Genomic DNA, 23,795 nt, shown 5'->3' with positions numbered 1-23,795 from the left:
ATTTTTGTTTCACCTAATTCTAGGCTACACAGTTGCCTACAAGAGCTTACTAACACCTGCAAAAATTAAACTGCAGGAGCAGAAATGTCAGGGTGTGAAGTAATTTTATTTCTATTTTACAAATGCTTTATAAAGTCGCAGAAAAGAGGCTGAAACATCAGTTCTTTCCTAATTATTTCCCAAAACCAGGTTGAGAAAGTCATCTGAGATCACTGAGTGCAACCTGAGATGGAACATCACCTGGTGAACCAGACCACGGCACTGAGTGCCACATCCAGTCCTCCCTTAGCTCCATGGACAGTGACTCCACCATCTCTCTGGGCAGCCCATTCAACGTTTAATAACTCTTTTTTGTGAAGAAATCCTTCCTGGTGTCCAACCTGAATCTTCCCCTGGTGCAGCTTAACCCTGTCCTCTCATCCTACTGCTTCTTGCCTGGGAGAAGACTGACCGCCCCTGGCTCCAGCCGCCTTTCAGGTGGTTGCTCAGTGTTAATGTCTCCCCCGAGCCTCCTTTTCTCCAGGCCAAACACCCCCAGCTCCCTCAGCCGCTCCTCAGCAGAGTTGTGCCCCAGACCCTTCCCCCGCTCCCTGCCCTTCTCTGGACACACTGCAGCCCCTCCATGTCCTTCCGGATGTGAGGGGCCCAGAAGTTACAAACAAGCTCATTTTATCTGCTTGAGAGAGCTGAACGCTAGGAACTCAAACTCGTAGGACTGAAATATTTAGAAGTCCTACGTAGCACCATAAAAGTCGGAAGAACCACTTGCGAGAAATCCACCTTTTGCCTTTTTGCCCATTTTTTTGCCCCTATTCGTTACAGGCTCAATCCACACGCCGAGGTCTCGCCTGCACAGGGCGTTCCCGGCCCCGACCGCCCCCCGCTCCGGGCCGGCGCCTCACGAGTTAAAGGCGGAGCCGTTTGGCCCCCGCCGGGCGCCGTCACCGTGGCGGCGCGGGGAGGGCGGGACGGCCCGGCCCGGCATGGCCGCCACCGGCGGGGACAGCGGCGGGGCGCTCCGGGAGCGCGCCATGGCCGGCGCCGGCGAGCAGGCGGAGGACGGGGAGGAGAACATCCTGTACGACCTGCTGGTTAACACCGAATGGCCTCCGGAGACGGAGGTGCAGGTGCGTGTGGCCGCGGCACGGCCGCGGGCGGGGGAGGGGACCGGCCACGTTGGCGCGGGCGGGGACGCGGCGGCGCCCCGGGAGCTGCGGGGATGCGCTGGTGCCTCCGGAGAGGCTCCGCGGGATGCCCGCGCTGTTCCTGGCCGGCACACGGGGTGTCCGTGCGACCACTGTCCCCTTGTGCCTTCGTGTCACTTCATTCCCACCGTGGCTTGTGCCACCTGGGATGCCTTGAAGTGGTTCTTGCTTATTGGGCAATGTATATCGGGTTTTACTGTTGAGCTGGCACAACCGAAGCTACGGTGAATGATGTCCAGGTGTCATCTCTAGAAACTGCTGTACAGAGAGATGTGGAGTCTGTGCTGGTGAAAATAGGACCTTCGTTGAGTTTACCTTGTATGAGGAGAATTAGATCCTCTCTCTGGACTCCTGTATCAGTACAGTTGTGTCTGTATTTGCAGGAGTGGGGTAAAAGGGAAGAATACTTCACTTTATGTCCACACCGTGCACAGATAACCATTTCTGATTTCTTAAGCCAGCCCTACAAAAACACTGTTTTTGTTCTGCAGTATTTTAAGTATTTCTAGCTGTTCTCCTTCCCAGGTCACCAGAAAGGCTGAGAAGCTCTTTAATTGTTTCCTTTTCATGTTTTCCTCTGCCATGTGCTAAGTTTGCTGCTTCTATGTCTGCTTTTATCTGACTTGGATATAGAGGATGCAAACAATGTGTTTTTATTTCTTTCTTGTAGTAGCTTTTAAGTCCACTTAAGTTTTTAATGCATTTCCCACTGATAGTTGGTAATAGAAGCATTTTAACAAAGTTTTGTGCTTAATGAGAACAACTGAACAGAAAAGATGTAAAAACATCACAAGTCAAAGAATGTACCTGTTAAAAATTACTAGAGCCGTGCTCAAAAAATAGGTTTTCATTTATCAGAAAGATTTTTTTGTTGTTGTTGCTCTTGATCTGTAAATCCTCAGTTGCCACAACAGGTATGGGTGTTTGGAAAACATGATTGCAGTGTTGCCATTTATTAGCGTAATGGGTTATTTGTACACAATCCATAGTTGCACCTAGTTTAATTCAACTGTGTTTTGAGAAATGGTAAATAGTCTCTGCTTTTAGTAGCATATGGAAACAATTTTTCTGTTGCAAGCCACGAGGAGGTCTTAGGTACGAGGCTGTGGTTCTTCTACAGCTGTGTTAAGGGGGCACATTTCTGACAAGTGCCTTTTCTGCTCCCATAAGTGTTTTAGAGATTGTATGGCAAGTTGATTAAAGAACTGATTAGTCTGAGAAACAATTGGGTTGTTTCCTCTCCTTTTGCTAAGTCGTCCCTTTAATACCCCTGTAGGTACCAAGGGGGCTGTGAAAAGTATGTCAGTGAGGTGACACTTCCCTTCAGTGGCAGCATGTGGGGATGCCAGTTTAAAGTGACTGTGTAACCACAGTCTGAGGGTCCTCGTCTGCCCTGGTAGTCAGAATTTCTAAGCATTGTTGAATTCTGCTTGTCAGCTTAAGCAGATGGTGCTGGTTATTTTAAACTTGGTATTTCTTGCCTATTTATTTTAAAGATAATACCTGTTTTCAGTAGCAGAAGTTGGAAGGTTTGAAAATACTATGCTGTATAGTTTGCTTGGATTTACATTCTTCTTGGAAACTGTCAGTACTCAAGGACACTTCTGATAGTCTTTTTACCATTTTAGTTGGAAATTGATTTTACACTGACAACACAGGCAAACAGATTATTTTGTCAGTATGAGTCAGTTTTTGCCTTTAGGTGTCTTAACAGTGATATTACTTAGGTGATTGTCCTAAGTGACTAAGTGTTCTTAGGTGATTTTCCCTTTGGAACATCTGTCTCTTTTAATCCTGTTTTTAGCACACTCTTCGGAAAAAAACCCCACCCTACTTTCTTGTAGAACTGAATCTTTTGAAATAAGTGAGGTAAGGAATGGTAGAAAGGGAAAGAAAGTTGAATGCGGCACTGAGAAATAAAATTAGTTGTCTTATTATGCAGTAATTTAGGCTACAAAGCCAGAACTTTTACAGGTATTTATTGACTTTATTTTTCTGTTATTTCATTTGGGATGATTAATTTGTAATTGCAGAGTACTAGAATTTACAGCTCTAATTATTGGAAGATGAGTCTTGTGATGAACATGTAAAATCATGTTAAATTCAAGCTATTGATGGCATGGATCTCTTAGGTTGAATACCCAAATTTGCTTTAATTTAAATTCTTGTCAGTATTGTCATTCACCTGTACTGAACGCTCCAGTAAGAGCTTTTTGGGGGAAGAAGAGGAGAGGCAGGGGAAGTTATAGCAGGTATTTGTGAAGGAAGCACACAGGGAATTGACTACAGCAGTGAAGAGAGTGCTGTGGAAATCAAGCAGTCTGTGTTCAGGATAGTGATGCAATTCTGTTTAGTGCTCTGTTTGAGAACACTGAACTATATAATGAGAATAAAAGGAATTACTGAGTAGTAGATCCATGAAAGTAGTGAATGAGGCAGTGGCTGTGGGCAAGGTTGCAAGAGAAGCAATTTTTGAAATAATTTTTGAAATTATTTATGGAAATACAGGCCGATTGAACTCTCTTCTTTAATTTATTTTCCAAAACGTATCACCTGGTGTCCTCGGTTGACTATATGATGCTTTTATCCCCACTTGTCTTGTTCTGTTTAGTCAACCCAGGACATCTGGTCTTGTGGGTTTTTTTTTTTCATTACAGTCTGATGTTTTGATATTTCCACAACACCCACTGCTGTCTCCCCAGTAAGCTTGCACGGTATGCAGAAAAATCCAAAACTAAGTGGGTGTCTTGTCAGCAAGAAAGTTACTTAGATTTTATTTTCGGAATGCTGTAAGGAAGGAGAAGTTGTTTTCCCAAGAAGGAATGAATTAAAAAAGAACTGCATCATATAACCATTGCTATATCCAAAATGATAAGAATATATTATAAAAAATAAAATTCAAGTCTTCAGGATATAACAGTAAATCAGTTTTGCATAGTGTTGAAGGTGTGTGGAATAGCAGCCTGTAGTTTAGGCTCAGGAGCAGACACTTAAAATATTAAAAAATTCTAAAGAGATGTAAGCAGTTTTAGGAAATGTTTTTTACTGGGAACTTCCTCATAATCCAAAAACTTTTAACAAGCTCTGCTTTTAAGGTCCCTAGGAAATTGCAGCTCTCCCTGAGGTACTAGGGTAGCTGTAAGAAATAATTTTGCTCTGACTTATTTTACTGTAATGCTTTGTTATTTCCTGATCAACCTGAATGTGGAATGTTATCTATTAGTACAGCTGTGTTTGCTTCTTACATGCTGTGAGATGACAGCCTGGTTATTTGAAAGACTGTTTATAGATTGCCAGCTTTACCTGGAAAATTAATCTTTACTATAATAATTTAAATTTGGGAGCCCAAATATTATTTTTTAAGCATTGACATACTGCAAAATGTTGATAAATTTGTATGTCTTTCAGTGTTTACTGCTTTGTAACTTGGTGAGGTCTGAATATTTCAGTAAATGAGAAATTTGGTCTATGTATTTTATATTGAATGGAAGAGAAAATTCATTGCCTACTCTAATGCTCAGTTTGTGGTGCTCTAATATTCTCATTAGAAAGGTATAAGCACGATTGCTTATTTTTAGGATTTGTTTGTGGATCCTTCCTTATTGGTTATCCTTGTTTTCTTCTCAGTTTTATATCTTTTTTCTGCTTCTTACTGGCAAATAATTTTATCTCCTCTTATAGATAAGAATAAATATCCTCTGTTGTTTTGTATTCCTTTTTTCTGTGTTTGAAGAGTGCTTTCATTTGTGTGGTGACTGTAATTGCTCCCTCTGCCTGAAGTAGAGAAGGGCAGGTGGAAAAGCTGTGTGAGATGGTATGGAGTGTAGGTGGTTATCTGAGTGGCCATATTACATGGCACAAATTGATGTAAAATTGGGCTTTTCTCAGAAACAGTTTGTTCTTCTTGAAGTTTCTGAAACTTCATGAGCAATCTTTAGGTAGCTTAGCACTTAGATATTAGCATAATATGTTACACACCAAGTACTTTGACTGCTGGGCATTACAGATCATTGTGGCATTTATTTGGCATAAAAACAATGCTTTATAATAGCTTACTGGAGATCATAATCAGAAGGCATTGTCTTTTGTTACTACCCAAAGATTGAGGCAAAGCTGAATCAATAGACAGTCTGTGGCACGTTTTGTTTATTGCATCTTGGCATTTAAATTGTTTGGCATTATAACCTGTTTTAGCTTATGCAGTTAAAGTAGACATTAGATGAAGTGGTGAGTAATAGAAAATACAAAAAGAACTTAAAGGCTAGGAGCCAACTTAAACTTAATCAGTGAATATATGTATGAGTATTGTATTTAAGTTAAAATGTGTGACATGCTGTCTGATGATTATTATTGTAATTGCAGCCAAGAGGCAACAGAACACATGGTGCATCATTTATCATCACTAGAGCAATTGCAGGTAAATATAACTTGTTCCTACATTCATGACTCGTAAAACTCTGTGGATTGCTTGTAAATTTTACAATTTCTGCCCTTTAGAGTGCCTGATGATGAAAGTAATAATGGAAGTAGAGTACAGCATGTGTTTTCAGGAAGATGTTTTCTGATTATGAACATCGCTGTGTTATTTTTATGTCAATTTTGTGAGCATTCTTGTCTCCATTAGTTTGTTGGGACAAACTAATAAACCATACATCTTAGAAATTAACAAGCTCTGTGTTTTGCAGAGCTTGTTAATTTCTTGCAGAGCTTGTTTTGCAGAGCTTTTTTGTGTTTGTATTTGAGCCTTTTTTTTTCCCCGCTCTCTTAACATCTCTTGCACCAGGTTGTCTGCTAGTTAGTTCTATGAGGAAGTTAGTTCTATGAGGAAGTTTTAGATTCTGATGATATTACAGTGCATAAACCAAGTGTTAAATGGCAGTGACTGAATTGTATTTTCATCCAGTAGGAGTTTCTCTTAGAATTTGAAAAAATGTGCAGTACATTTTTTTTGTTTGTTTAGTTTGTTTTCTATTTGCTGTTTGCATTTATTCTAAGATAAGAATTAATTGTCAAAGTATAAAGGATTTTTGCCTCAATACCTTTTTCTTTAATGAGAATTTGAGATTCCCTGTGCAGTAACCTGGAATGGGTTTACATCTAGAGATGTAATTTTTACCTCTTTCCATTATAGGTCCTGCATTATTTTTGCTTCGGTACATCTGGTACAGGTAGGTTTTACAAGAATAATGCAAAAATATTGGGTAATATTTTTATAGCTTTTTGATTTGATGGAAAGTGGTTCCTAATGGGAGTAAAACTGAACACTTGTTTAGAGTATTGCCCAAGGAATGCTTAGAGTAGCCACTTTTCATAAACTGAGTTGCAGCTGAAGTCTAAATAGAAGATGACTGGTATGTACTAGTTTGATTTTCTGCTTTTATCAGAAGCTGAAGTAACATTGCCATTGGTACAAGTTTCTCCAAACACATATTTGTCTTTTCCACTCTCAGCTAAGATACTGCACAGGAAGCTGTTGTGAGGTTTTTTCTTAAGCCTCAGTGACAGATATGATGGCATGACAGGGTTTGCTTCCTTTGGAGTAATTTTGATTTTTTTTTTCTTTGACAATTCAAACTCAAATGAAAAGCTTGGTAACTATTTGAGCAGCACTCATGCCATTTATAAATTTAAGTTTTGATTGAAAAAGTTATGAAATGGTCCCAGAAATTTATTTGGGTAAGTACATTGTTTCTGGAAAATTTCAGCTCCGTCGTTATATGTCTCAGCAGGTTTGAAAATAACAGTTTCTCGTTTTAAAGGATAATCTGTTATGTGGAAGGGGACGTAAATGTGACTTCCTGTGAAACAGTACTGTCCTTGAATTTGGCAAGGAATGCTGTTTTCCCTATTGCTGGTGTTCTACTTTATTTTTGTTCACCTACTCTCCCCCACCCCTTTTCTCATGAGGAGGTGATGTTTATGGGCAACATATTGTCTTGTGAGTCTAGTTGTAAGAATTCAGTTGTAGGCAGAATTCACTTACTTTTCTTCCTTCACTCCAGTACTCATAGTTAAAAGCTAATTTCAACCTTTTATAGTTTATTCTAGTTGTTGTTTTCATGTATTTGATAAAAAAATTTTGGAGGGAGCTTGGGAGGCCTCTGGTTTAAAGTCCCACTAAAAGCAGGAGAACACTGAATTCCGACTGGGTTCCCTGGGGCTCCGTCCAGCTTGGTCTTGGAAGGGTTAAAGGAGGGAGAACCCAGAGAGTCTCTGGTCAGCCTGTTCAAGTGTCTGACTGTCTTCATGGTGAAAAAAATCTCTTCTTAATGTCATCTTGGAACCTCCTTGGTTTTGAAATTACAGAGACATTTGGGTTGGAAAGGACCTTTACAGTCATTGAGTCCAACCATTACCCCAGCACTTCCAAATCCTCCAGAGGGTTGATTATATTTTGTTGTGTTCCAGCCATGCATGTTTTACTCCCATCTTCATGGTATCAATGAGAACGCAGCTGTTTTGTCATCCCGAAGCTTTCCCTTCTTCAGGCTAAACAAGTACAATTCCCACAGCATCTGATTTATTGCAGGGCAAGTAGCCAGTGCTCTGATCATCTTGCTGCCTCTCCTGTTTGCTGGTGTTCTTCTTTCAGTGGGTGTACCAAAACTGGCTGGTGACCAGAGTGTAAAGAGTGATAAATGAATGATCAGTTCCCTTATTATGCAGTTTTGTTCTGTTAGTAAAAACAAGGCTGCTGTTAGCCTTTTTTGTTGGCAGGGTGCAGTGTTGATTCATGTTCAGTTGTAAATCCTCTCAGGTAACTGCTGGGTGCCTTGAAGCTGAGTTGTGTGGTGTGTGTATCTCAGGTGCTGCATTGGTTCTCTGTGTGCTCTGATGAGCCTGATGGTTTTGATATTTCAGCCCTGCAAAGTTTTCTCTGCCCGCTGGACTGGTTCGCCTGGTTAGTAAGCAGATCAACTGGCACCTCATACTTGCAAGGTAACCAGCCCCCATGCTTTGCCATTTCTGACAGGAGTGAATGTATTTATGCTTCCTCTGCTTCCCCACCATCCCCACTCAGCCATGCTGAGTTGGTATTGTGCTAAAGATGTGCTATTTTTTCTGGTCAAGAGAAATGCTGGAGGTTCTCACACGTGGCCTCAGTGTGCTGCCTAGGGGCTCCTACCTGCTTCCCTTCAGTTACTGCACCTCTCACTCAGGGCTCAATGTCTGTCTAGCTTTTGGGGCAAAGTGGCTTGCAGTGCAGTCATTTTCAAATTCAAGTCCTGAATTTGGTTGATTAAAGACTTACAACTTGGCAGGATATATAATTTTAAAATAAGCAATTTATATTTGTAGAAAGTGAATGCATACCCTCAAGACTTGTCTGCTATTGCATACATAGAGAAGTGAGAATTCCAAGGCTAGAACCAACTGTTCTACAGGAATTTTAGTAACATCAGTGAGATCACTGGCTTTTAAAAGTAAGCACAGAAAAATGGTTCAGTGACGTGGTTACATGAAGGTAGTAGGGAAGGTTTTAGTTTATGTTGTATGCAAAGACACATAACTTACTGAATTATGATAGTTGTTTATACCAGATAAAGCAATACATAGTTGTGTACATTACTTTGTAAAATTATCTATAAGCAACATCTGACTCTGACCACTCATGGAGTGGGATTTTAGACATTGTGCTGTTTTCTTAGTGCTGCTGGAAAGGAGTGGCAGATAGATTTCTCTGAAATAAAAGGAATATCATAACATGGGTATTTTATTTTCAATAAAAAGTGATATTTCCCATTTAAATTTTTTGTTAATTTTTCAGTGAGACAATTTATATTTAACCATAGAGGAAAGCACCTAGGATTCTGATGCACATTCTGTAAGGAGCGGACTTTAAATGAACTTTCACATCTGTTTTTTCTTTCAGCAATGGTAAATTGTTGGCAGTTGTTCAAGACCAATGTGTAGAAATCAGGTAACTTAGCATTATCTGTTACTCCAGCTCTGGAGTTCTGACATAGTGTTTCTGGTCATTTGCTAGCAATACTTATACAGATTTCTTTTTTTTTGTTTTGCAACGTTATATATTGTGAAATTTATCCATGGAATGATCATTAAAGCAGGAGCCTTCTGTTTCTTTTTAGTTCTCAGCCATCCCCCCATTGGAAAAAAACCCGAAACCCAAACCCAACATAAAACGTCCTTGGCCGCCCCCAGTTATAATAGATGTGTTGATATAAGTATATATCTGTATCTCTCTCTCTGTTTTCAAAATGTGAAAGAAAAACAATCAAGATCCTCAAAAACACTTGGCACAAATGATGGTCTTTCTAACCTTTGCCTTTCTGCCCCCCTCTAGAAATTCTCCCCTAACAAATGGGACAAGGAGCTAGTACTTACTGTTCTTCTCTGTGGAGTAGCTGGCATGTGTAATACTTCACCTTATTTTACAAGTGATGTGGATTGCTGTAAAGACTGATGCTTTCCCTTTTCTTGTGCTCTCTTAAGAACAAGCTCTCCTTTGCCAGTTCAAGAGCACATTTAGCTGTAGAACAGATCTTGATTGAGTGTGTTTACTTGCTTCACAAAAATCCATTTGCTAGAAGGTCAGACCTTCCATTTATATGTAAAAGAAGCAAGTGTATGAAAATTGTTCAATCAGAAGTGGTGTGAGCACCATAAACGTCAGCTTAAAGACTATAAAATAAATCTTGTGTTTCAGCTGTATTAATGTAACTATAATTCTTGCATTGTTTCTAAAATTGTGACCTAGAGAGTACTGACTAGGTTTTTTTTTCCCTAAAGTTATATGAAGCACTGAGATGATGCTGTCCTATTTTGTGCAGCAATACAAATAAATAAGGGATGTTGGTATTTATGCAGTTGGACAGTCTCTAAAATACTATTGTTAGTTACTGTAGCTGCCTAGAGAGTGAAAGTTACTATCTGCCTCTTTTGAACAAGTAGTTAGAGGCATGCAGGCCTCTGAATTGTGCATTTGGAATATTTTTATAGTGCTCTGTTTCAGAAAATTGAATAGTGGGTATTTTGTGTCTAAATTTATATGAGTCTTTTTTCTGCAGGTCTGCAAAAGATGACTTTGTATCCATAATTGGAAAATGTCAAGGTATGGCAACCTCTTCATTATTACTTGGTGTCATCATTGTTATTCATACATTGCTAAATGGCAGTGTTGGTTTACTTTGACTTCTTAAAATCATTGGAAAGAATCTCTTAATAGTTTTGCTTTGTGACTAGCTCTTTTACCCTCTTTCTGCCACTTCTTTCTATGAAAGGATGAATATATGAAACCTGAATTTGAAATGAAATGATAGAATTAATGGCTCTGGGATACATGGCTTTTCTTTCTTTACCCTCCTCTGAGATAAGCTTGTTATGCTGGAAGGCCCCCTGCATTTTTTTGATGCAGTTGTCTTTTTGTTCCATTTAAGGGATTATATTTATTTTTTTGCTTTTATTAATAATTTTATTATTTTTTCATAGTGCCAAAGGATCCTAACCCTCAGTGGAGGAGAGTGGCATGGAGTCATGATTGTACATTACTTGCTTATGCTGAAAGCAGTGGAACAGTCAGAGTGTTTGACCTGATGGGTAGTGAGCTTTTGGTCATTTCACCGGTATGTGCTCTCTTGGGTTAAATACGAATATAGTAGAACTTTTCTAAGGATCATGGATAATTTCCACTTTCTGACCTTTTTTGAATAATGGCTTAAATTCAGTGTAAGCTATAAATGCTTACACTGAATACCACACAGAAATGGACCGTAAAAAGTTCCACTATAATACATCCACCATAGGGTCAGCAAAAGGCATGTGTAGCCCTTCTAGCAGCATAAAAGGGTATGTTTTGCATCTGTTCTAAATTGTGGTACACATATAGGTGCATCAGACAGTGGAAGTATGGAATCACCACAATTTGTAGTAATAATAATAAATCTGCACTTTGTATGCAGAGTCAAATTGTAAACCCAAGAAATATTTCTGCCAGAGTACTTTGCTTGGTACGATATTAGATAATTGCTGTTGACAGGCCCCATACAATATATTTTCTATTTTGCATGTTCAAAGGGTGTATTGAACTAGTTTGTGAAGGTGGCTCAAGTGTATTTCCTCAGTATATTGTCTTTGCAGATATTGCAATAATATGATTTCCTGACGATCAAGATAAAAGAAAATGTATTTATTTTAACTGAAACTTTATTTTTTTAAATTCAATATAGTTAATTTAACTTTCTAGTTCTTTCAGTAACAAAGACTTTTTTAAAAATCTCCTTTCTCTCCCAATGTCTGCCCTTATTTTTGGGTAAAGACAGCAAGTTTTCCAGGTGATCTGAGTTACGCTATTGCTGGATTGATCTTTCTAGAATACAAAGCAAGTGCCCAGTGGTCAGCTGAGCTCCTTGTTGTTAATTACCGTGGAGAGTTGAGAAGTTACCTTGTAAGGTAAGCATAAATTTTGACTTGCTTTGAGATGCCACAGTGAACTTCAGAGAAATTCTTTCTACTCTTTAAAGAAAATAAATCTGAAGTAATGCATATATTTTTTTCCCCGGCATACTTAGTGTTGGAACAAATCAAAGCTTTCAAGAAAGTCATAGTTTCAGCTTTGGCAGCCACTACGCCCATGGGATAACAACTGTCATTTATCATCCTGGTCACAGGTAAGTGTTCTGTTTGCTACCTGGCATTGGTATATAAATGAAGAACAAAAAATGGCAAAATAAGCATTGAAATGTGTTGGATAGGGAGGGGGAGAAAAATCTGTTCTCCCTAAAATTGGTATTTAGTGCATCAGTAATAACAAGTCATGTCTCTTTCTACTATGAAAGAGGAATCTTAGTTCATCTCACTTAACTTTCAATATTCCATTAGTAAAGTAATGTCCTTTTCTGTTTGAGTACCTTGCATAAGCAGCATGCACTTTTTAGAATGTCAGGAATAGCTTCAAAAGAGGTTTCTGAATGTGATGAAGGATGGGTAATGTTGAAGGATAAATTTAGTTTGGGTTTTTTTTCCCCTTCTTTTTTTGGGGTGGTGGGGGGAGTTTTTCTTAGTGTTTGTTTTTTTTTTTTTTTTTTTTTTTTTTTTTGTTGTTGTGTTTTGTTTTGGTTTTTTGTCTGGAATTCATTACTGGACTTATTGGCGAGCCCATTTTCCCTAGTGCTCTGAGTGGAACTGCCAGGCTCTGGTATTGGGAGTTGTCTTGTGATGTGTTTGCTCTTTTAGTAACCTATTCAGTACAGAAACTGGACTTGAAATGTGGACTGACTGCCTGCATGCTCTTGAACCCAATGTAACTGAAAGAAGTCCTAGTTAGCCTGTTACTTAAGCTAAAAATGGGCCTACTTTTTTAGTAGCAATTTGTTATGTACCAGGATAAACGCAGCAACTCTATTTCTGTTTCTCTTCAATTGTAGGAACTAAACTTTGTTCTAGATATTTTTCTTGTATTAGATCTGCTGGATTGAATCTTTTAGTTCAGTGTTGCATCACTGTATTTTTTTAAACAGAAATTAGGCTTGGCTATAAAATACCAGAAGAAACTCACTGTTAAAAACTTCTCATTCTTCAGTATTAAGTGAGCTGTCATATCTATCTTAGGAAAACAAATTATTATTAATGAGATGTAATGTTCTTCTAGCTTATTCTTTTGAGAGATTAATTTCGTATATGGTTTTTTCTTTCCACCTAATTAATATTTAGTGATTTTACATAATGAATACTCAGTATACTAAATTTACAGTTTTGAGGTAATAGTTGTGGGCTATGGAGCTTTGGTAGCACTACATGACCAGACTGCAGAGACAACCCATTGTATCTTTTCGTCAGACCAGGGTTAATGGTTGTAGTTCCTGCTATGTGCAGCCTGTTGAGTGGCTTAGTAAAGTTGAAAAACTGACACTTGAAAGAATGGACAATTGGATGGAATGGATGGAAAACAAAAGAACCAGTGTTTTTTCCCCTGATGGATGCAAGACTTTTCTGTTTTTAAATTTAGTCTGTGGTAGAAAGCTTGTAAATTGGACATTGTTGAATTGTAAATTTGTGGATAAAGTCTCTTGCTGAAATTTTCATGTTATCCCAAAAAACCCTGGAAGTGCTTGAACACAAGTACTTGATAGTTGTGCATTAAAGAAAATTGTTGATAGGCCTCGAAGTTTTAATTTTCAATAATGTGTTTGATCACTTAACACATGTTCAACTTTGTCATTTTGTGCTTTCTTGCATTTCATTTAATCTCAGGTGGTGAAATTATACTGATCTCTCTTCATTGCTTGTAAGGCTTGACTTACTGCATTACTGTATTACTGTGTATTTACTCATGACCCATTACAGTGCAATAAAATAGCAGTTAAGAACTTAATTTACTTAATTTTTTAAACTAGATGTCTGATAATTGCAAAGAGAGTGTGTCAGTAGGGAATGTTTCTGAATCTGTAGGAAAACTTGAAACTATAGCTTTTGGAAAAAAATCCAATAACAACTTTTACTGTTTTGGAAAAGTATTATATACCTTAAAGTTAGTATCCTAGTGCTGGTGTTCTTTCATCTAGGATGGAATTATAGTGCATTTTAGTTGACAAAACTCAAATCCAAGGCTCAATAGCTGCTTGTTTTGGTATCTTAATCTGGAACTGAATGTGTCATTTCTGGGTTTATCTGCAATTGCTGCAGAATATGCTTGATACTAAAGTATAAAGATTGCAATGAAGGGCTTGTGATGAAGGAGTTAGAGGGTTTCAGATTTATTTAAAATTTTTGTACCAAAATTGCTAGGTAAAGAAGGGCATACCAGGTTTTTTTTGGATACCTCAACTGAGCTTGTTTTTGAGACAGGTATTACACTGGTTATCTTCAACCCAACTTTTTATAAACCTTTGGAGTGAAGTACAATTGAGGTACTGCAATAGTAGCCAGTTTCTGAGACTGGAGGAACCCTTGGAGATCATCTAATCCATTCCCCTTCACCTCAGGATCAGCTAGAGGATGTGGCTTGGAGCCATGTCACTGCAAGTCTGTGTCCTCCCTTAGGATCATGGTCTGTGTCAAGGCCTCTGAGGTGCTGGGGAACTGCTCCAGAGGGTGCTGGAGACTGAGCCTAGCAGCACATCACTGTGATTTTTTTAGATCATAGAAAAAGACAGATTCTGGCCATCTTTTTCTGCAAAATGCTGCACTCTAGGCCTGGCATTTCCCTAGGTCTTTTTCCAGGCTTTGTTGAAAGGGTTCCTGACCCCTGCTCATCAGGTGTCTATCTAGAACAAAAGCTCAAATCACCCTTTGATTAGGAACAGCTGGCGGAACTTGCTAAAAGCTTCTAAAGCATGTTGGCTAGCTTTTCCTGTCAATGACAGGCATTGTGAAGTTCCTCAGAGGCTTTCCAGGAATTCTCTAATGGTCTCAGGAGTATGTAGATGTTTAAGGATCTAGGAATGAAGCCTGGAAACTGCTGCATGTTGGCTGTGCTATGTGTAGAACACATGTGCAAGGAAAAAAAAAAATTAGGCTTCCTCAAGTTCATGTCTCCTGTTGCAGTTTTTGGTGAAAGGGACTTCTTTTTTACTGCTGTAGGCTATTCTTAACACCACAGAATAACCAAAACTCTTGAGAACTTTAAGCATCACTCTTCAGAGAGATCTTACCACTTTCTGCAACTACATGAAAACTGGTTGTAGCCAGGTGGGGCTCAACCTCCTCTCCCAAGGAGCCAGGAAGACATAGAAGAAGATGAGGCTTAAGCTGTTGCAGGGGAGTTTCAGATTGGAGATCAGGAGGAATTTCTTCACATTAAGGGTGATTAGACACTGGAATGGACTGCCCAGGGAAGTGGTGGAGTCACTATCCCTTGAGCTGGTCTAGTTGGCGTGGTAGTGTTTGGTCATAGGTTAGTCTTGATTATCTCAGAGGTTCTTTTCCAGCCTAATGATGTTATTCTGTCATTCATCCATGCTATAAAATCATCCTGCTGCATGTTTGTGACTATCAGGAGACCTGGAAATACTAAATAAGGTTTACTGATGTCTTAAAAAGGATTAAATGTGGAAGGATATTTTTTTCCTTTATTCTTTCTTTGGCTTTTGCAGTTGTAGTTTTGGCATCCCTGGCAGCCAGAGCTGCACTGTGTGAGCAGCAGCCGCTACTGGGGACAGAGCACTTTGGGAATGGTGTGGCCTTGGGAAAGGGATAATGCAGCATTCCCAGGGCAGAGTTTGGGCTCCTGCAGTTGTGCCTTTTATTGTGGATACTTTACCTTTTGATGGGTGATTCGGTACAATCATGCTTCCAAACAGACCTTTTCTCAAAGTAGTCATCAGTTTAGTATAGAAGTGTTTGTTAATAAGGTGAAAGGGCTTCAAGGCAAGTACTGTGATACAGTTTAGTGTCAAAATTACAAGTTCTGTGTAATAATTACAAGACTTCTATAAAAGTTTTTAAATGCCACCTATGGCATCAGTGTAATGATTGGAGTTTATTGTAACAATTACAAGACTTACATAAAAGTTTTTAAATGCCACCTATGGCATCAGTGTAATGATTGCAGTTTAGTGTAATAATTACAAGACTTACATATAAGTTTTTGAAATGCCACCTGTGGTGTGCAATGAAAGTATTACATGCACATGTATAATTGGTACAGTGGCTTTAGAAAACAGAAGTGACAAGCCTTAATGTGCTCAGTTTTTCAGTGAAAGAGAAGTAGCTTTTGTACCACATCTGAAAAAATGGGAATCTGATGGTTAAACAGAATGATCAGATCTTGTTATATGCTTAAGCAGTAATTTTTATCATTTTTGAGGGTAAGAAGGAAACTCAAATTTGTGGCCAGACTTATTTTTTTTCTGGATGATCAGAATTATGACTTACCTGGAACGCTAGGGATGAGAATGAATAGGTATACATGCTACAAATAACAAGTGTTACTTGAATGATATTGAAGTTTTTTTTGGATTTCAGAGTACTTATTCACAAAGTTTATTGGGCTGTTAAGTGTCTTGGTATATTTAGCCTTTTGTTACTCTAAGCAAACTGCTGTAGACTTAAGAAATTTAAAAAAAATGAAAAAAATGTAGCAGTATATGAAATCATAATGCATCTTTATATATATTACAGACTTCTCCTTGTAGGAGGCTGTGAAACAGATGAAGATGGAGTGTCTAAAGCAACTGGTTGTGGAATATCTGCTTGGAGAATTCTGTCAGGCTCTCCCCATTACAAACAGGTCACTAGTTATGAAGATGATGTTAGAACAGTAAGTTTGTCTCCTCATTTTACTGGATGAATATTGTCACTGGAAGCTCAATAAATATCTCTTTATGAAAGATTAATTTAATGGGATGTTTTGCTATTTTCTAAGCTACAATACATATGTCTAAACAGTTATCTTTTTCCCCACAGCATCTGTTTTTGCTTTTTCTATAGTATGATTTGAACTTTAAGTTCTTAATTATCACTTGTGGTTTTAAAACCAAAAACAAGAAGAGAGGAGTCTGTAAATTTCCAAGCTACAATATTTTTTGCTCTTAGTTGTACATTGGAATATGTTACCTGTCTCTGTTGGAAAAAAGTTACAGTTTGTTCTTCTATTACTACAGAACAAAAGGCAGCACGCCTGAAATATTTCAGTTTAGTTCTGCCTCCTGATTTCTTTTCCTTCTAGTACAAGTAAATGTTTGATTTGGTAACAGCTTGGTTATACTGAAATAAATTTGCAATATTCCAGGATAAATTCCAGTGTTTACTCTTATATAGGTATTGCTTAGTATTACAAGTGAGTTGTTAATTTAATTGCAAATGAGGAGGGCTTTTCTGTGACATGTATACCTACTGAAGTTGACAGAATTATACAAACTGGACTTTATTCTGCTTGCATTATTTTAAAGTAGGCAGTCTTATCGAAGTTTAAAAATAGTAACATCACAGAATAAGCTGAGTTGGAAGAGACCCATACAGATCATTGAGTCCAACTCCTGGCACAGGACGCCCAGATCACACCATGTGCCCAAGAGCATTGTCCATACATTACTTGAACTCTGTCAGGCTGGTGCTGTGGCCACTTCCCTGGGGAGCCTGTTCCAGTGCCCAATCACCCTTTGGGTGAAGAACCTTTTCCTGATATGCAATCTAAACCTCCCCTGACAATTCAGGCCATTCCCTCAGGTGCTGTCACTGTCACCACAGAGCAGAGATCAGTGCCTGCCCCTCCTCTCCCCCTCCCAAGGAAGCTGTAGCTGCAGTGAGGTCTGCCCTCAGTCTCCTCCAGGCTGGACAGACCAAGTGACCTCAGTCATTCCTCACACAGCTTCCCCTCAGGGCCTTTCACCACCCTCGTGGCTTTCTTTGGGCACACTGATGGCTTCATCTCTGTCATATATTTTAGCCCTGCTGACTCTTTCAACTCACTGTCAACCAGGACCCACAAGTCCCTCTCTGCAGCACTGCTCTCCAGCCTCATTCCCCAGTCTGTGCACACAGCCAGGGTTGCCCCAGATAGACAGTCTGGCACTTGGCCTTGTTAAACTTCATATGGTTGGTGATTGCCCATCTCTCTGATTTGTCAAGATCTTTCTGCAGAACCTCTAAAGAATCTTGCAAAGTTATTTTAGTATTTTAAATATGACTTCATTTTTAGTGCATAAAACCGTGTATGAGATTGTTTTTCATTGTATGATTTGTTTCTGTTCTTACAGGCACAGAGAAGAGGATTATTAAGGATTATGAATTTAAGATTTTACAGCAGGCGAGGAACAGAACAGGTATTAAGATCTAGGTCTACCTCAGAAATGTATTTTGCTAACATAATTGTCCACTAATGACTACCTGAGAGACTGACTGAAAGTAGATTTTAATTTATGCAATTTAGGAATTAACATTCGATTAAATTAATCAAAAAGCTTTAGCATTAAATGGAGTAGCTTGCCACTTATTTGGCTTTCTTAAAAATCCAGTTAGTTCCATTTGCTGGAGCTTGAATCACTGGGTTTCAGGAACAGGTGTAGAGATGTAGGGTTCAATATTAAATGTAAAAGAAGGTATAAGAAGCCACCTAACTATTTGTTAATGACTGTAATAATCAGACCATGTTAGATGTGTTATATATTCTTCAAGAATAAAATAGATTGTAATGATGTTTCTCAAATATATGCCCAAGAGATAAAGAATAAGACCAAAACTCAGCCTTCTGCACTACACGTATTTTGCTAGAAAACAACAAATAAGCCTCAGCCCACAATTTTTGCACCATGTGAGAAAGAAAGAAAAAATGGGTGGATTCAAACTAATCATTTATGGCCTAAATAGGGCAGACACAAGGACTTTATTTTTACAGTCTGAGATACTATGGAAACATTTTGCTAAATAGCTTCCAAAGTTTATTATGTGTTAGACTTCTATTCCCAGGATACATGTGAACCTAATGAAACTGCTGATCAGAATCAGCTTATTCTTAACAAACTCTGGGTATGGATCTTGTGTTCTCCTCTGCCATGAATGAGTGTCCTGCTGAAGTGTAGGTGTGTGCTTTCTGTATTCCTAAGGCGTTGTACATGGTGCTCATTCGTGGCTTCTGCATGCCTTAGGAACCTCCCATGCAGTACAGCTTTTCCTTTTCTTATCTCTTGTCTACTTGTCATGTGTAGCCTTGGTTTGATTCCTTTTTCTATCCCCCTTTCCCTTCTTGTAAAAAAAATTGTTTTCCCTTCTTTTGCTTTACAAGGAAGGAACAGTAAAGAATCTGTCTACCACCTTCACTCTGACCTCATGAGTGGAAAAATGGCTGATCTGAGATGGCAATGACCTTAATAGATTCTTGGGATGTTTTAGGTGGCTGGTTAAAAGAAGAAGTTGCCTGCTTAATTGGAAAGGGAAAATCTTTCTGAATCTTTCTCAAGGGTGGAAGAGGGAGAGATTTTATTTCCTTTACTGGAAATGCTAAAGATAAAGCTGACTTAAGCTTTTTTAGCTGGAAAGCTTGTATTGCATGTCGCTGTACTAAACTTCAACTTCATTGCACTTGCCAGTACTAAATTAATGAAGAAATACGGAAACTTATTTATCCTTGAATGTTTTGATCCAGTTTCAGAAATTATGGCTTAAATATATAAGGTACAGTTTTTATTCCTAGTGTGGAATTAACATCACGTTTAAAATACAATAGACACAGCAACTAGAGGACTTGTATATTAGAGATGGCTACATTGGGATTTGATTCTTACTGTTGTTAAATGATACTTAGAAAACGTGAAGTGCTGGCCTGCTGAGTTTCTCAACATCTTTTGCTGTTCCCTTAAGCTGATGAGCTGTTTATGGGGGCAGCATTTCCTGCTTTGGTAAAGGACTGATTAATTTTTATAGATAACAGGGGCTGGGTGATAAATATGAGTGTGTTAATGGCCACCCAATATCTAAATCTCACAGCCAGAGAATTATTACTGACTGCTGAGTAAACATTTACCTCCTTTCAAGATCTGTGATGTGTACCACTGATCAGTTATCTGAACAGGTTATATATTTTACTTCTGTGTTTCTGGGTCCTTTAATAGTCTTTTGTTCTTTGTCTGTTGTGCAGGCAAAATGACTTGTAAAGAGAGAAGTGCCATTAGAAGGCATGTACAATTCCTGGGCAAATTCCAGTTGAAAGTGCAGTACTGCAGCTGTGTAAGAATACAGACAGAGAATATGAATTTTTTCTAATATAAATAATTCTTAATGGGTTTTAAAAAAAACCTTAATGTTCTCCTTTTCAATTAAAAACACATTTTAGGAATGGATTTAAGGAGTGCTCTCAACAGCTGCAAATCACTGTACAACAGTAAACATTTCTTGATTGTCATTGCTTCTATGGCATACCTAGAACTTTAAAAAGGATAAGAAATAAAATAAAAATAATAGTAAAAAGCTTCTGAGTCCAAACAAACACTCTGACATGAAAAGAATATTTTTTATCTTCAAATAATACCTACCAGTAACATTCTATAGGAACACCACTTAAATTTCTTAATTGGTGGAGATCAGCTAACCTTTCTTTGCTTCATTTATGTTGGGGTATTTTCTGAGGGGTGGTGCTGGCCTAAAAAAATTGGTCAGCTGCATACTTAGAAAAATTTAACTGTGAATCTTTATTAAAAGGTTTTTTGAAGCAAGCTAACAAAATGGAATTTTATGAACAATGTAATTTTTGGGAATCTGTATCCTGCTGTCTTTCAGGGAAGATGAGATACTTTAAGAAATTAATGATCTTTCTGAAAATGTAGAATTTTGTGGGGAGAGGGGTGAATAAATGTAAAACATATTTTCAGAAATTGTCATTCATTGCCAGTGTCACCAAATTTGACTTCAAGTGTGTATTTAGAGTGTCTTGTGGAAATAGCATACAGATCCAGTTGTAAATGTGCTTGATTTTATGAATCCTTAAGAAGGTATTTTGTTAGAAGTGTATTTTGCCTCCTAAGGCGGTCAGAGCTGATGGAAAACTTAATCGAGGAGAATTTTTGTAGTCTTAAAGAAGTTAATGTACAAATGTTGAATTATTTTATCTGTATGGACTTAATCTGATATTTGTTATGTTGCTACTTGGTCTGTTGTCACTCAAGAGGTTCTTGGATTCTGATTCGGTGTCCTGAAATGAACAGTGTTCTCCTCCAAGATCTCTTAATCTCTGTATTTCTTGTATCCCTTTTTTTGTTTTCCTTTAATTTAAGAGTTTGATTTGTGATAAGGCCCAGCTATAAGTTTGCTCCCAGGGAGGAAGAGCTGTACTAAGCTGTGGTTTGGTAGTAGTCTTTCTTGAAGACTATTAAGGAGCAATCAGGACCAGAGAGTCAGGACAGTAGAAAACTGGGGCTGCTGGATGTTTTTTCTGTGCAGTTTTCCCTCTAAGCAGCTCTGTATTGCTGTCAGGGTGTTCTCTTAGGAATGCTGCACTTCCAGGTTTTATTTGCCATATAACAAGGTGATACAGAAGTTTACATTATTAAAGATTTGTTCATTCTAAGATAGTGTTCTTCCTTTATGCAGGTTGTATTTATTCTTCCATGTCACAACGGATCTCTTACCTTTCTCATTTAGAATAAGGGTTTTTTTGTTTGATTTTACTTTAAGGCATGTTAACTTTTCAGAGTGGAAGATTGTACAATTTGTTTCCCTAAAATAGGAAAAAAAAATGTATTTGGAGGAATTTTTTGGGGTATTCCTTGGTGTATATTGTTATTATGTTGTTTGTTTATTTGCTTGGCCATCGTGTTCGGCAGGATGGAGTTTTCAAGATGAATCTTTCTCCTGATGGCACTCTTTTGGCAGCTATTCATTTCTCAGGAAAACTGACGATCTGGTCTATTCCATCTCTCAGACAACAAGGAGAATGGGACCAAACTGCTCAGGTAAGAAGAATGTACATGTTTAGAAACTTGAATTATATATCTTACTCCTCTGGAATTGTGCTTTTGTAGGAGATGAGAGGAGTTTGGGTAACTGTGTGTTAGCTACACTCTAGCTTCCCCGTCAGCTTCATGTTTTTCAAGAGCCTTATACTTAGATTTATGATAATCTTTCTGTGTTATGCCCATAAACTGTGAACTTGAAAAATTAAGAGGAAGAACCAATTATGTTGCAATGAATTTTTCATGAGGCATTTTGGTACCAAGTAGGTAACACTGTTGGAATTAGGCTAGAATGCCATTAGACTGAAATGCAGTTACAGAAGAGAAGTAGAGACTTTGATGGCTAAATTTGTTTCACTGGTTGAAACTAAATTCTGGATTTCTTAGTGTATTTTGTTCCTCCCTCAAAATTTACCATACCTGGCTCCAGATGATGCTGTAGAATATTTTCCTAATTTGCTATTAAGTCCAATGTTTTCTGCTGGAATTGTTTGCAAAACTAAGTAGAGGAACTTAGATTAGGAATTGCTCAGACACTGGCAAACTTTTAGAGACTTGTGTGAATTTAAACACTGGGAATTTAAGGCTAATTAGTTTTCAAAGGAAAAAAATCCCAATTTTATTTTAATGAGGAAATGCATTCTGAAAAGTAAAAAATCTGAAATGATGCACACTAGTATGTGAAGTGTTCTGATTTTCCTTCCATTAATTTCTTGACTAATAGATAAAGAAAGGCTTTTCATTTGGAGTACTGTATGTTATGCTCTAAACCTATGAGAAATAAACCAATATCCATTCCAAGCAGGGTAAACAAATGGGATCAAAATGAAATTTCAAGCTTATTTAGAAAAGCATTTTTAAATAGCAACCAAAACAAACTAAAAAAAAAAAACTCAAAGAATTTCTGCTCTAGTGTTGGGATAAGTGTTGTGTCTATATATGCATATCTGTTTATCTCTATTTTTAATATACACTTCAGACAAATTTTGCTCTAGGATGCTTTCAGTGAGTTGTATTTTTTCTTTGTTTTTAGCAATAATGAATATGTATTCTGAAGGAGCATTCGAAACTTCATAATTCAGTGAGAGTGATATAAAAGAATATTTAGTGCTTGACTGTTCTCAAAATTTTTTTAATAGGTGAAACTGGTGTCCAGGTATAATGTGTATTTTCATAATGTGTGAAATTAAATTAGAGTGGCCTCATGTTTACTTTTAGTTAGTAGACTCTCCTCTTTCTACTGAAAAATCAAGTCTGGAAAACACCTTGTGCTTTATCCAAATGTGCTTCAGTTATTTCAGCTTCCTGTACTTCCACTGTGTTGCACTTGGGGGCAGGATTTCTGTTACTGCTAAAACACGTTTAAAATAACAGCACTGCAGCATAATTCTAAACCTTGCAGTGCCTCAGTTAATAATGCTGCTGCTTTTCTTGCACTAAAGGGGCTTTGTAATTCTGAAAATAGCTGGGGAAAATACTTAGAGGGCTGTGCTAGGCTGTCACACAGGACCACTACGCAGACTCTCTTGGAGATTATTTTATGTGCCAGCAGTCCTGTGTATAGACATGAAAAGCAAGCACTTGGCTTTTGATTGCTGGAGAACCTTTATTTCAGAAATCTTTAGGGTATGATAACTGTTTAAAGCTGGTCAGGCCATGACTTGTGGTTTTGTGGGGTTTTTTTTTCCTTTTAATTGTCTGTAGAAAAGTATAATGGTACTGCAGCAGTTGTATGTTTATGCTTGAGAAGAGTTTGAATTTATAGAGAGCATTTTAATTGAAAAATGAGTGGGTCAGCTACAGAGTAAATAAACGGATTCTGTGTTACAAAGATGTACTAGCATGTAATTTATTTTTTTTTTTTAGCCTGGCTATGATGAGCTTAACCCAGACTGGAGGCTCTCTAGTGAAAAAAGAAAGAAAATAAAAGGTATGCAGTACAGTTAGATCATTATTTTTTATCACTGTGCAGTTAAAAATAGTAATGCAAATACATGAGGACTGAAATAGCTGAATTAAATCTCAGGGTGCCAAAATTGCGTGATTTGAATTTGTAGCATGGTAGATCTAAATGAGTGTCACAATAGGGTTTTTTTCAGATTCTCTTTTAGGAATGCTTTTATAGGTGTAAAAAAGTTGATATTTCAGTTAGCACAGGATTTCATTTTTTCTTCCTGTGAATGTCTAATAAATCTGGAAAGCTACTGTAATTTAAAGATACCAGTTCAAAATTCTAAAAAGAATTCTA

The 23,795-nt window shown here is 37.9% G+C and overlaps 1 protein-coding gene across 1 annotated transcript in view; it reads left to right on the top strand.

The window, feature by feature from the left end:
- The first annotated feature begins 945 nt into the window (after window positions 1–945).
- The window catches only part of NBAS (NBAS subunit of NRZ tethering complex), a 159,687-nt gene continuing 136,837 nt past the window's right edge, over window positions 946–23,795 (top strand). Inside the window, exons 1-13 of the mRNA XM_059842899.1 lie at window positions 946–1,127; window positions 5,568–5,622; window positions 6,337–6,373; window positions 8,067–8,144; window positions 9,079–9,126; window positions 10,235–10,278; window positions 10,656–10,789; window positions 11,482–11,615; window positions 11,735–11,833; window positions 16,284–16,422; window positions 17,861–17,926; window positions 21,419–21,547; window positions 23,414–23,477. Of these exons, the coding sequence (XP_059698882.1) occupies window positions 984–1,127; window positions 5,568–5,622; window positions 6,337–6,373; window positions 8,067–8,144; window positions 9,079–9,126; window positions 10,235–10,278; window positions 10,656–10,789; window positions 11,482–11,615; window positions 11,735–11,833; window positions 16,284–16,422; window positions 17,861–17,926; window positions 21,419–21,547; window positions 23,414–23,477 (1,171 nt within the window). The 5' untranslated portion in view covers window positions 946–983. The remainder of the gene's footprint in view (window positions 1,128–5,567; window positions 5,623–6,336; window positions 6,374–8,066; window positions 8,145–9,078; window positions 9,127–10,234; window positions 10,279–10,655; window positions 10,790–11,481; window positions 11,616–11,734; window positions 11,834–16,283; window positions 16,423–17,860; window positions 17,927–21,418; window positions 21,548–23,413; window positions 23,478–23,795) is intronic.

This window comes from Haemorhous mexicanus, chromosome 3, assembly GCF_027477595.1.
Source record: "Haemorhous mexicanus isolate bHaeMex1 chromosome 3, bHaeMex1.pri, whole genome shotgun sequence".
NCBI lineage: Eukaryota > Metazoa > Chordata > Aves > Passeriformes > Fringillidae > Haemorhous > Haemorhous mexicanus.
The sequence above is the reverse complement of the archived record's forward strand: the minus strand, read 5'-3'. Positions and strand labels throughout refer to the sequence as shown.